The following is a 15,233-nucleotide window of genomic DNA, read 5'->3' as shown; positions in this document are numbered from 1 at the left end:
CTTATATATATGTCACCTATATTTCTCCCACCACTTCGATCACGACTGACGTAAACTTATCGAAATGTTATGCAAAAAAAAACGATAGTGCTTTTAATCCGAGTTACATTTACAAATAATTATAATAATGTTAATGCACATATCACGTCTAAATAGATATAAACTTCATTCGAGTAGGTTCTTACATACACTCTTTTTGGAAAACAAGCACTTTTCAATCTGCTGTTCGGGATGTAGATTCGCATGATTGATGTAGCAAGCGGCAAACAACTCAGTATCGGGGGCGAAGTCCCTGCTCAATATTTGAAAATTTTCTATCAAATATTAGTAAAAAATGGCAATATATATAAATAATTATAATTAAAAATGTAATTAAACATATATATCTTTCGCGGTTTCTAACTATCTACCGACTATTATAATTTTGTTATAACTAATTTATTTATGTTTAAGCGAGCCTAATTCTTAATACATTTATAATATATAATACTCTTATAATTTTAACTAATATTTATAACATAAAGGATTTATGAAAAAACGATAAAACAGGAATACATTTTTTTTAATATATTCTAACAGTGTAAATAAATATTGAGAATGCTTAAGAGCGTATATGAATTAAGTAATTAATCATTTACCAGCTGCTACGCGCGGTTACAATACAACCTTTTTAACAAATGGGCAATAATTTTCTTTGCGTTAGATAAACAACCATTCAAGTTGAATAGATGAAAAATTAAAAATAAATATCGGATATACAATTCTATCTTGTAATTTTGTAAAACCGTAATGGCGTCGCTTTATATTCTATGCTATTTATATCTAATGATAGGTATACTATCTACAAGATAATATAAATCGTCTTCTCGGGTTCTTTAGAGATCGACAACAAATCCCTTCACGTTTTCATTGTTTTTTTATTATTTCACATTGTTTTCTACATTTAATAAAATATCTAACAAACATTTTTAAGAGGTTTTATCAATAGTATTCTTACTACATAGGTAAGAAATAAATAATATTTAATTTTACTAGTAAATAAGCATGAAATAATATGAATTTTTTTTTATGAGGAATAAATATTTGTTTCAACTAACCACATCGCAAATCCGATTTATTTTAAAACAGCAACTGCGCAAGTTTCTTATCATTTCTTCTCGCTAGTTAGTAGTAGTTTAAATATTGTATTGATTTGAACGACTTTTTTAAATATTTTTTATAGTATAAATAGACGGACGAGCATATGGGCCATCTGATGGTAAGTGGTCACCAACGCCCATAGACATTGGTATTGTAAGAAATGTTAACTATCGTTTTCATCGCTACAACCTTGAGAACTAAGATGTTATGTCCCTTGTGCCTGTAATTACACTGGCTCACTCACCCTTCAAACCGGAACACAACAACCAAGTACTGCTCTTTTGCTCTAGAATATCTGATGAGTGCGTGTTACCTATCCAGACGAGCTTGCACAAAGCCCTACTACCATTATTATTATTATATACTTATTTCAAAAAGACTACGCCTCCCATCATTGTACTAAGAAATATATATATTAAATTATAATATTATTTATTATAATGAATATATATATGTATATATATATTCATTTTTTTCTACTATTAATTATACCCTGATACGCTAAACAAGGTAAACCCGATTGTTAGTAAAATCGTATTCAATATATTAAAGAACTGATACAACGAACATACATACACAAATAATTATTAATTTTAATTATTCTTATACCAATCAAAATACGACTAGTAATTCGATAAAGGGAAAATATATGTGAAACTAATTTGAATCATTTAAATTGTTAAACTCACAATAAATACATAAAACGATTTCATAAATAATGATGAAGTTAAATTTCACAGAATATACAAACTTAGAACAGCGCCAATAAATATCGAGCAACGAAAACAGACCTAAATCAAAACTCTTCTTATATTTTGCTGTGATTTGTTTATACAAGTGATAACGCGAGTACCGTACAGATATTTTTAAATTATTTCTTTAAATTAATTAAAAGTATTGTGAAGTAATGAAAAAAGAATAGTTAAAAATGAGTGGATTAGGCCCTCCTGGAGTGTGGGCTGCTCAAAAGAGGCTCGAGTCCTGGGCAAGAGCGGCTAGAGAGAGAACTTCGAGCGCAAGTAGTGGCCAGAGTCATAACTCAACGGACAGCTTCGGCGAAGATAAATCTCATGGCAGTCCAAGCGTATGTATTTATTGGATAAATATATTATACATTTTAGTATAAGTACTGATGCATTTATTATACACATGTATATTTATGTATATACGCATTTATATTATGTAGTATACAGTGGCAAGTATTTAAATTATTGTTAACACTGTATTTTTATTATTTATTTAGAACTGTGCAAAACACAAAGGTGCGTCGGATCTTTGATTTGAATCTTAACATTTTTAAAATATCGTTTAAACGTATGTCCTCGTTTTAAAACCATAAAATATACATACAGTTCTAATATTGTTATGTTATTACTTAAAATGAAGTGACAGTAGATAATCAATAATTATGAAAATATTATAAAATTCTATCAATAAATGTAATAATAACTAAACATCGTATGAAAAGTGCAATTTTGTTGAGTTAGTTAAAATTTTATTTAAGCCACATGTAAGAGTTTATATTTCCAAAGTCGTATTTCAGTTTGAAATATTGGCAATAAACTGTAGTCGCGATAACTATCCCTCTCGACGTCGTAACATGGCGTGACAGAGTATCCTCACCAACACACTCATACTAAGTGCACTATGTTCAAAACTATTATATATAATATTGGGACGTTATTTTTTTTTTTTTTTAAGTTATGAAATTTTAAAAGTCAAATTTTATAACATTTCAATATGAAACACTGACACGATACGTTTCCACTATGCACTTAATGACGTTGTGTTTTTATGTTCAACAACAGAATCACCAACAGAATCAGAAGCTACGTGGAAAAAACTCATAATCCGTGTTTTATAAGAAAGTGGAATTTCAAAAGAAATATTTGAAAGCCATTACTTAATTCTATAGATAGGGTTAACGTAGAGCTGTACACACTTATAAATGTAATTATGCTTTTAATTGTGTAATTTTAATAGTATTTCATTTAAAAGTCATTCATATTGCTGTGACCTTTTAAAAATAAGCTCAATTTACTTTTATAAGTAAAGCCTCGGTGATCACAGACGCCGAGGTCCTAGATTCACTCTGATTTAGGCCATTGTAAGGTTTTTGGGTTTTTCTGTTGAAAAGTTTTCATTAACAGACCGAAATCGAGACGTTTACAGTGTTCACACTCCTGTGACTCGGATAGCACGTAAAGTCCTGATCCGGGACGTGGAAACGTGTAAGTGAATAAAGTAGGCACCTGTTTGTCACACACTTGTGCAATATGTTCTGCGTAGTTGGCTCTCTCTTGAAAATGGCCATCTTGACCGAAATCGCTCACAAGGACATCATCGTCATCATCATATATAAAGTTTAGTTAAGTCGACATTTTAATTGTATTAGTTTTAGAAATATTAGCTATACCTCATACTTTTCAACTACACTACTTTTTTATGAAAAAGATAGGTGGACGGGCACATCGGCTACCCTATAATAATAATATAATATCCTGGGACATTTTCACACGGCCATCTGATCCCAAATTAAGCTTGTACAAAGCTTGTACTACATATACTACATATACTACTTTTCTTTTGTAAATACATACTTATATAGATAATTACACCCAAACTCAGGACAAACAGGCATATTCATGCACAAAAATGTCTGTCCTGGGTGGGAATCGAACCCACAACCTTCGGCGTGAAAGGCAAGCGTTCTACCAACCACGCCAACCGGCTCGAACCTATACTAAGTGATTGCAACCAAGTTATATACAAGTTGGAAGTGTGTACACTCCCTTGCCTCGGAAAGCACGTAAAGCCGTTGGTCTTGCGCCTGAACTCTTCCCGGTCGTGTCGGTTTTCCGTCCCACCGGATTATGAGAGTTAGAGAATAGAGAGTGCACCTGTGTTTGCTCACACACTCGTGCACTGTAATATCTCCTGCGTAGTTGGCTAATCTCTTGAGTTTGGCCGCCGTGCTCGAAATCGGTCTGGAGGACATTATTATTACTATAAAAAAATGTTATGTCCCTTGTTTACTGGCTCCACTCCCCCTTCAAATCGTCATACAATTAAATTAATATTAATAAAAAATATTGCTGTTTGGCGGTAGAATATGTGATGAGTATACGTACCCAGACGGGCTTGCACAAAGTAAATAATATTTATTATAATATTTCACAACTAAAACGCCAAAGTTATTAGGGCATTTTCTTATAACTAAATGAAACAGATATCAAGAAATGAATTTTTCATAGCTGTGTCTCACACAATGAATAACTTTAAAAGGAATTTCATCGTAAAAGTATTTTTTTAATTAAAATTGTTCAACAATATTTTTCTAAGCACACTTTTATATAATATATTTTTTATATTCTAATTTAACTTCCTAGTTTTAAATAGATTCTGACAAACGCTATTATTTTGATCGCATTTATTTCTATTTCAAACAACGATGCATTATTAAAAATTGTTTTAACTCATTTTAAGCCAATTAAACTGTTTTGTGGTTCGTGAATTGAATAAATCGGCTATTGAGCTATTGTTCACGGCTTTTAATTGTACCTAATGGACACATCCCCAATTAAAAATAGAACGAAAAAAACCAACAACGTCAATTAAACGAAAACAAATTAAATAGTGGCTTTTTAAAATTGTAACGTACAATCGAAACATTGTTGATTGGATTTACTTTATAATAAACGGAAATGCGAAATGGTTTTGCACCAAAATCTGTGTGAATTAATATTGTATTGTACCGAATGGACACATCCCCAATTAAAAATAGAACGAAAAAAACCAACAACGTCAATTAAACGAAAACAAACTAAATAGTGGCTTTTTAAAATTGTAACGTACAATCGAAACATTGTTGATTGGATTTACTTTATAATAAACGGAAATGCGAAATGGTTTTGCACCAAAATCTGTGTGAATTAATATTGTCTTGTTGAAATGTTCTTCTAATTAGTTTGCCATAATTTACCGTACAAAATAACTGAGAACCCTTTCTTTGACCACTTATCATGATTAATTATAAGTTATAGTGTCCACCTGACTAGTTGAAAATAAATTACATGCAATTTCTCCGAATTAATCTCGTCAATACTGTGAAGCTGTTTCCTTTGAAACTGACCTGGATATGACATATTTATTTCGGAAACGTTTCAAATTTCAACAAAGTTAAACTATATTCAAGTATGTTGTTATGTATGTGTATGTTAAGTGTAATTGATTAGGTAATCAACATCTCACAAACAATCTAAAACTCATTATTAATTACCTGCTTCTCTTAAGCAACCAACAATTATAATTAACGAACTATTAACAATATATAATACGCCTTATCCTTAAATTTAAGGATGGACCCTTCGTGCCCGGCGAGCCAAATCTTAAATACGCTTCTATTTACATGGATGTATAGAAACACAGGTGCATACCCTATCTCTATTATCATAGGACAGCAATGCGACTTAGGTGAAAAGATATCGAGCGTAGAACAGCTGCCCAAAGCTGTTCTACGCTGGATACTATTTACGACGCCATAACTCCGTTGAATTGAGTCGCTAGTGAAATTTTTCTAAATAAATTTTTCTAGCCCAACCTGAGGCCTCACGAGCTTGCTATTAGTACTAGTACTTTTCTACTACTTACTATTTATTACGATTAATACATTCAATAACAATATATATGTGTATACATATATGATTACTATTAATATATTTATAATCTAATTTGAATTAATATTGAAATAATATACGTATACTTCGTTGGTCTAGGGGCTAGATATAAGGCCGCAGATCCCGAGGTCCTGGGTTCAAACCCTCGAAAAGCACCTAAAGCCGTTGATCCTGCGCCTGAACTCTTTCCAGTCGTGTCGGATTGCGCTACCGTCGCATTATATGCGTAGTTAGTTAATCTATCTTGAGATTGACCGCCGTGACCGAAATCGATCATGAAGACATTATTATCATCATCATCATTTATAAGATCATTATCATCGTGTTCGTCCACTAATGGTCTTTACCAAAACATGTAACTGAAACCGATGTTCGGTATTTATTTTCCAACCGCAACCGGCTATTTTGCGTATGTGGTCATACCATTAAATAGATACTAATACTTCGTTTTAAACAATATTCAATCATCATCATTAACTAAATTTAATTTGAGATGCCCCAGTGGTTAGAAAGCGTGAATCTTAACCGATGATCGCGAATTCAAACCCTGAATTTTCAAGTGCTTAATTTCTGTTTATAATTGATCTACTGCTCGGCCGTGAAGGAAAACAGAAGCCTTCAGCCTTTGTGTAGAAGCCTTCATGTATCTAATTTCACCGAAATTCTACTACAACCTACCCGCATTGGAGCAGCATGGGGAAATAAGCTCCAAACTTTCTGAATCAATTATAATCACAAATTAAGCACATGAAAATTCAGTAGTGCTTGCCCGGGTTCTAACCCACGATCATCGGTTAAGATTTATTTATAACAACAAAATATTAGTGTTTATTTTTATTTATGGCACCCTTGTAAGCTTGAGCACCAAAGCCATGCGCACAATTTCAGCTTAATCAATTTAAAAGTTAGTTGCAAGATTCGACACACAAATAATAATAAAAGGTGAAGTTAAATAAAAGCATACAATGATAATATAACATTTTGATTTTGAGTACTGCATTCAGTTAGACGCGGAATATTTTACTTTAAATATGTTGATCTAGAATAATAACTATCATACTACTATTTTTTTATACTACGTAGTTACAATACCCTGTTCGCTCTCATTCGTTTCAGCCCCTTCTTTTATTTACGTCACTTCCACCAACTGTTACATATCAAGCGAACACACACGTAAAGTTTTTAATTACAACTTCAGTAAAACAACTCGGTTTCTGGGAAAATATTTTGGCGTAGTTGAAAATAAATTTCATGAAAATTTCTCCGAATTTATATACCATATAGTGAAGCTGTTTCCGTTGAAACCTATCTGGATATGACATATTTTGGAAACATTTAAACTTTCGACACAGTTAAATTTTATACAAATATTTGTATGTATCTTTGTCCCAGGGGTATTTGGGCGAGGATGTCTGGGTAGACAGCCTATTGCTTATCATTTATTCTTAAACATGAATACTTTGTGTGTAAATTGAGTGAACTAACGTAATCCCAATACCTCAAGGTTGTCGAAGAGTTAGTGGCAATGTCAACAAAATTTTTTGCATTGATTTCGATTTCTCTCAAGGCCATCAATAATGGTCGCAACTTTGATTGTCTCTCGATACTATCTGATGATTATGCAGACATTTCAGTGAGTGTAAAACTTTATGAGTAAACACCGTATGTCGAGATAAGATTGAAGGGTATTATATTATTTCAAACATATGTAGGTAAATAAATTACTACCAATAATGTAACTACGAGGCGTGCCTTTTAAGTTTCCATTCGCTCAAACCAGTTATTATAACATTTATTCCACTCTAAAGTGGGGGTGTTCAAAATGGCTGACTTGAAAGCGTCGACTGCTTCTTCACCGGACTGCAACCTTTGACCACGAAGACTTTTCTTAATTTTAGGAAATGTAAAGGAATCGTTAGGGCTTAGGTCAGGACTGTATGGAGGATGGTCAAGAATTTCTACTTTTTCCTGATTCAAATACTCAATCGTTTGACGAGCACTGTGTGAGCTTGCGTTGTCGTGGTGCAGGATGATACGTCCCTTTGAGTTAGATTTTCGAAGTTCGGCGATGACTTGTGGTAAACAAACTGTGGTATACCACTCTGCGTTAACTGTTCTACGATCTTCAAGTGCAATAGTCGCAACATGTTTTTCCAACGAACGTGGCCACCATCTTCTTTGAAGTGCTTTGAGAACGAACAACTTTAGTCGGCTTTGGCTCGTCTTGAAAGACCCAGATTGTAGATTGTTGTTTGGAATCAGGATCGTAGGCGTAGATCCAAGATTCGTCACCACTGATGATGTCGTAGACGTGATTTGACTCTCCTCGGTTGAACCTTTGAAGATTTTTCTTACATCATCTGACGCGGGCCGCCTTGTGATCATTGGAACGCAGATGTGGTATCCAACGGCAAACTAGCTTTCTCACACCAAGCGCTTCATGCAAGATCTTCTGAATGGTTGTCTCTGAGATGCCTAATAGAGCCTCTATCTCTCGATACGTCACATGACGATCTTCGAGAATTAGTTGTCTCACAGCAATGATGTTATCTTCAGTGAAGGCGGATTTTGGGCGTCCTTTGCGAGATTTGTCACTAACACTAGTATATCCACGCTGAAATTCTAAATACCAGCGTTCGACAGTTCGCAGACATGGGGCTTCATCACTGAACACAGATATTAGTTCTTCAAAACACTGAAGCCGTGTCAGGTCTCTTCTAAAGTTGTAGAAAATTGTTGCATGAACATTTTCCTTAGAAAGATTTATTTTCGTACGTAACCTGACAGATTCCAATCGACGCTGTGACTAAACAATAGCATTAATCCTAATACTTTCAACTGTTTTGAGAGTCAAAATTTAAACACATTCGAATATAGAACAGTTCCAAATTCAAACTTGCCGGGAAATATGGAAACGACATAACTTAAAAGGCATTGTATTTAGGAACTTAGTAAATATAATGAGTCTTAACTTATTTATTCGTAAATGGTTCTACTTGTAAAGGTTTACAAAGACGACATAAGCTGTTAATCGATATTATCCAAATAAATAATGCATGGAAGTAACATAGCGAGAACTTATAATAATTTATTTCCATCACTGATATATATTTATCTATAACGTTATTTAGAAATACAAACAATATTAAAATACTTAATCTTCTTTTATATATACTACAAGATTTTAAAATATTTTCTTTTTGTTTTTTAAAACGAGATCACGCGTTGTCAATAAAATAAAAGGAGAGTAGAAAAAATATATTAGAAACATGTAAATTCATACATATTATCCCTACATTATAAATAACGATTATGGTCGAAATTGTCCCATTTTGCACACAAAACACTACTACCCCTAACATGTCTGTCAATCAAACAAAGCTACCAAATAATGATATCAGATTGCCTTTTTTAGGCTTATTATCATATTTATTAATCTGTAATAATATATTACTGTTACAACAATGTTGGATTACCTATAAACAAATTTTGTTTTAGATATTTACTGCTGTGATGCATTTTTTCTACATCGATAAAAACAAAACTTGGAACCGATCAATCTCCTACAAGTATTTTATATTACACGTGATATCGGCAAATATTCTGCGCTCGAAGTGCGCCGATACTCGTCCTAACGAAAGAAAATAAAGCAAATAAAATAAATAAACAAGACCCTAGATATAATGCCAGGATTATTTAATGTGTATCTACCAACCCGCTTTAGAGTAGCGAGTTGGAATAAGCCCGAAACCTTCTCTTCAAGAGGGGACCAGGCCAGCTGTGGACATTTACTTGTATATATTAACATATATTTAAAAAAACCTCAAGAAATTTATATTCTGCGATGCGAAAAACCATTTTTGGTTTTACTTGAAAACGAGCGAAGTGCTCATAGCACAGCGCACTTTGTTACTGTGTTCTAACTTTTGTGACGTTCTCTTTAGTTACATGTGAAACTGTATTAATTATAATGTGAGTAGTCATATATGACAACGTATCCCTTCATTACATTACACTGTGTTATGTTTATTTTTTTGTTCAAAAACTATTTTGAAAATTATTTCATACATTAGTAGCTAGCAACAATAGTTATAATTTATTGTTGTATTAAAACAACAGTCTAAAAAGCTGAAATTTGAAACATACTTAGACTAACTTCATAAGGTAAGCATTCACTAAGAGAGGATTTTTGGGTAATTAAACTTTAAGGTGGAGAAATAGGCTAGGAGGTAATTTTGACTGAATTTGAGACCGGCAGCTAGTTCGTAATAATTTTGCTTAATACCAAATTCAAAGTGTATTGAAATCAAAACAAAATATTACTTTCTACAAAATAGTATATAATTGTGTGCAATGTTCTCGGATTATTATTGATATTGTATTTGTTGAGTGAACTTTCAGATAAGAATATTGACTATTAGATATTATGTCTTATTGGCCGAAGAATGAATATTTCAACTGCTATAGCAAATAAAAGATAAAATATGAAAATAAAGAGCATTCTATTCAATATTCGCATATTGAATAGTTATGATTTATGATGCACTTTTTATTATTATGTTTAATGATAATTTTCTTGATAGTTGGCCCTTGTTCAAGCCTGTCTGGGTAGGTAACACGGACTCATCAATTATTTTACACTCAAAGGGACATACCTACTTAGCTCCCAAGTTTGGAGGGGCACTGACGATGAGATACGGGGTTATATTTCTTACAGTGCGTAATATCTACGGACGGTCAAATTAAAGTTTTACAAATAATGGTATGGGATAGGATGCATAAGAATGTGGACAACATACCTAAACCATAACTTTGCTATTTTTACGTAACAAGGCGATTTTTTAACCCGTCTTCAATACTTAACAAACTACAACCGTGCTATGAACTTGTAACTTTCGATTATGGTTCACGTTATGTACCCAAGATGTTATCTTTGGTTATCACGAGATACGTTTATAGGGTATTAAAACAAATATCTTCAATATAACTTTAAAAGGAAGGCTGATTAATAGTTTTATATTATAACTCGTTTTCTCATTTATTATGTACGGTTAGAAACCAAGCGAGAGACGTTTGATTTTAAAAACATAAATAATATATATACCAGTGTTCGCTCTATGGTCGAAATTCGACCATAATAATTATTGGGAATTTGTAAAAAAACGATAATGTGAATTTGTTAATTTCATTTTTTTAATTGATAACTAAAGCCCCTCAGGCGTCAATAGCTATTAAAAAAAGAAAGAAATAAAGTCAATAGTCTAACCTTAAAGCAGGTTTACTTGGCACCTGCCTTTCACACGTGAACGAAGCCGCAGTCGGTATCTATTTTAAATATAATACAAAACTGATCGGGTTAGAAGAATAAAATAAAAGTTGAAAAAAACATTACGCTCTCACAATAGCAGACATGTAGATTATGTAATATGAATATGTAATTGAAAATGGAATGCACTTTGCAATATAATACAAGGACAACCTTTTTTTTTATATTATAGGTAGGTGCAAATGGGCCACCTGATAGTAAGTGCTCACCACCGCCCATAGACATTGGCATTGTAAAAAATGTCAACCATCGCTTACATCGCCAATACGCCACCAACCTTGGGAACTAAGCTGTTATGTCCCTTGTGCCTGTAATTACACTGGCTCACTCATCCTTCAAACCGGAACACAACAATTCCAAGTACTGCTATTTTGCGGTAGAATATCTGACTAGTGGGTGGTACCTACCCAGACGAGCCTGCACAAAGCCCTCTCATGCTGTAGAAATATCTCATAAGGATTATTTTATAATTGACAAATAGTGTAATAGTAGAATGCATTAGGGCGTGGTAAAACAAAGCCAATTACAGCGAGTTTCGAAGTACTCATAAATTATTAGCGTAGCAACAACCAAGAACGAACATAATGAAAAATGTACGTAGCGACAGGAGACGGTTGAGGGTCCTTTTACGTTATTTATTACGTATTTTGAGAAGATTTGCATTATCCTATGCAAGGCTTAACTTACATGTATGGTTCCATCCAAATATGTCGGCACTAGACACTGTTTATTATACCGCTAATATGTCAACTATCTAAAACGTTATACGCCTTGAGACTGTAAAAATTTAATAAAATGTCCCTAAGCTAAGGCCTCCTCTTCTCTTTAGACGCTTCTTTTTGTACCCCGGGTACCCGCTAAGAATCATCGGGGCATCACGGCTGGTTTTTTAGTAGATATACTCTTTAAAAAAAAGGTTTGGAGCTTATTCTACCAACTGCTCTAATGCAGATTGGTGGATAAACGTGTGACGGATTTTTTTCTTTTACCGTCTAGCACAAATTAAATAAATAGAAACTCGGAAAACCCACAATCTTCCGGTAAAATTTACGTATTCTAGCTAGATTTTTGACCTCAGTGATTCACCGGAATATAGATTGTTACATTTCAGCAGGAAAATTATGAACTATAGCAACGTTAGTGTAGTTGCGAACGTGACATGATAGGAAGTGGCACTAACGAGCACACGACTTGCCTTCCGAGCTGGCGCACCCAACTAAATACAAAGTACTCAAATTAATCTTAAACCTTTATATAAAACAACGTTATTTTGCACTAATTATTACTCACACTATTATATAGACAAGGCATGATATTATTATTTAGTTCTGATTTTTTTACGGAGCATATTATTACAAGGTGACAAGGACATTCAATACGTATTCTAGGAAAATAATGTGACTATTTATAACTTACAATTAATTCTATGTATAATTATATACACCAATGAAATACTACGATAACCTATCATATACTTTAAAAGAAAATATTACCAACGATGGCATTCTCACTCATCCCTCGTGATGTCTCGATGAAAATAAAAATCGTTAAAATCGTATTTAAGCTTAAGAATTATCGGCTTAACTTAGAAATGCTATTTAGGAGGTGGTTAAGTTAACAATGTTGTCTTCGTCTTTCAAATGTCAAATCAGTGATGACAGAAAGAGATAATACAGTTGTTAACAAAACACTAATCAACGTTTATAATCAGGGCCGAATAAATATTATGTAATTTGAAATCGATGGTCTAGCTCATTGTTAAATGCAAGAGAGTGATTGAGCGCAAGCCGACGGCTTTAGATGCTCGCCCAGATATCGAAAACAAAATCGTCAATCCCCTCCTCAGGTTACGGAGATGTTCTTAACCGATTAACTAATAACTTCCTTATCATGGATTCGATTCCGAGATTTATAGCCACTAGACCAACGTTTAGTTATACAATATTGCCTATCACAATTACTAGGTGACATTAGAAACATCTTTGTTTCGTCTTATTTGCATGATATCTTCAAACATTGTGATATAGATGACATTTTGATATACCATTTTACTCTTCTACAATATATACTATGTAGGATATTTTGTTTATGTGTTCGATTTTAATAGTTTTTATTTAATTTCAGTGATTTTTATTATTTAAATTGAAAGTGTACTTAATTTAAATTGAATTTGTAGCGCTGTGAATTCTCATTTCATTTATTAAAAGTGTTCGTATATTTTGTCAGTTCTACGTAAATGACGGCTTGGACTTTTATTTACATATTATAAAGATTTATTGTATTTAAATATAATTAATCAGTATTATTTACGTCATCCTGAAGGGTCATATGTTTGCAATTCTATTTTTGTAACAAGTGTGATTATAAATGTCAATAGAGATACAAAGATACATTGTCAGCATATTTTATGTAATTGTAATAAATAATAATGTCTTCATGAACGAGTCTCGCTCACTGCGGTAAATGACTAGCATTCTGTGGAAACTATTATTATACCATGTACAGAAGCGTGTACACAGAAATGTTTCTTTCATCAAATTAATTTGGATAAACCAGGATTTAAATTCAATACTAAACAGTATATGCGGTCTTATATTCAGCTATTACACAGCCACAGCCCACGTGGCTGATAATATACTATAAAACATAAAAAAGTTGCATTTGTGCTATCGAATATAAAATAGTTGTTCTAAGGTAGTATTTTGTTACAGGAGATGTTGATACCCAAGGAACATTGTCGGGTGCAACCGCTGAGTGAAAGTCGAACGGCGTCTTCGTTGCCTCATGCCAGGCTTGCCCGGACTCCTTCGATATCATCTCAAAGCAGCCTCGACAGCGGGACTTCTAGAGCCACTGTAAGTCTACCACCACACTTATGTATTATGTTATTAGCAAAGGCACAAAATATTTTACAATATATACTATCTGTTCTGCCTGGTTTCGACTGCGTTAAACATTTCTGCTCCCCATGGGGCGTATATTTAATAAATAGAAGCAAAGAGATATTTTCGAAACAAACTCTTGATGTTTATTATATTAGTATAGCTACATTATCCGTGTTATATTGTACCATTGTTTTTATAGATTTCGATATTAAAACGTTTGCTTTATTTTTAAATCTTAAAACCAAAAATGTAGAATCAAGTGTACTTTATAAAAACTTTATACAAGTGTTTTTCTAAGATCAAATATAAATTAAGCAATCATAGTTTAGGAGCATTTATTCTACCGAAAAATATCAGATAATAGTGGTTACTGTTTCCCACAAATCAAATTACATATTACCAATAATAATTAAATATTATTATTATTTATATAATTTTATTTTTTTATAGAATAGGAAGGTGGACGAGCATATGGGCCACCTGATGGTAAGTGGTCACCAAACGCCCTTAGACATTGGCATTGTAAGAAATGTCAACCATCGCTTATAGCCAATGCGCCACCAACCTTGGGAACTAAGATTTTATGTCCCTTGTGCCTGTAATTACACTGGCTCACAACCCTTGACCCTTCAAACCGGATTTGATTTCAATGATTGGAAAATATAGAACTACTTCAATGAATTGCAGTTGCGTCTACAATATTATATACATTAAAAAAAAACATTATTTATAATGTGCAATAAATTTTTAAATTTAAATGTTGTTTTACTAAATATATTGATCTTTATATAAAAGTTGCTTTTGTGTGTTTTTTTATTGTAACGTAATTGGAGCTATATGTATAGACTCAAGCACTTTAACACATATCTACAATTATATAGTCATAATGTATGTATTCCACCAACCCGCATTGGAGCAGCGTGGTGGAATAAGCTCCAAACCTTCTCCTCAAAATGAGGAGAGGAGGCCTTTAGCCCAGCAGTGGGACATTCACAGGCTGTTTCGGATTCGGTTTCGGAATGTATGTATTTTGTAAGATATTTATAGTATGTAATCTGTTTCACCTTAATTTATAATTTTTCATTATTGTACAATAATCAATTGTTTTTGTCATTTAATGATATTGAATTAGTTTATTATGAATTAATTATATATTATTGTATAATAATAAAATAATTAAATATTTAAGAGCTTTTTGTGAATTCA

General features: G+C 32.8%; 1 protein-coding gene across 1 annotated transcript in view; it reads left to right on the top strand.

Annotated features, from left to right (window-relative positions):
- Positions 1-1,912: 1,912 nt before the first annotated feature.
- Positions 1,913-15,233, top strand: part of LOC126781842 (synaptotagmin-5-like) — a 28,049-nt gene continuing 14,728 nt past the window's right edge. Inside the window, exons 1-2 of the mRNA XM_050506944.1 lie at positions 1,913-2,224; positions 13,854-13,997. Of these exons, the coding sequence (XP_050362901.1) occupies positions 2,069-2,224; positions 13,854-13,997 (300 nt within the window). The 5' untranslated portion in view covers positions 1,913-2,068. The remainder of the gene's footprint in view (positions 2,225-13,853; positions 13,998-15,233) is intronic.

Source organism: Nymphalis io, chromosome 4 (assembly GCF_905147045.1).
Source record: "Nymphalis io chromosome 4, ilAglIoxx1.1, whole genome shotgun sequence".
Classification (NCBI taxonomy): Eukaryota; Metazoa; Arthropoda; class Insecta; order Lepidoptera; family Nymphalidae; genus Nymphalis; species Nymphalis io.
The sequence above is the reverse complement of the archived record's forward strand: the minus strand, read 5'-3'. Positions and strand labels throughout refer to the sequence as shown.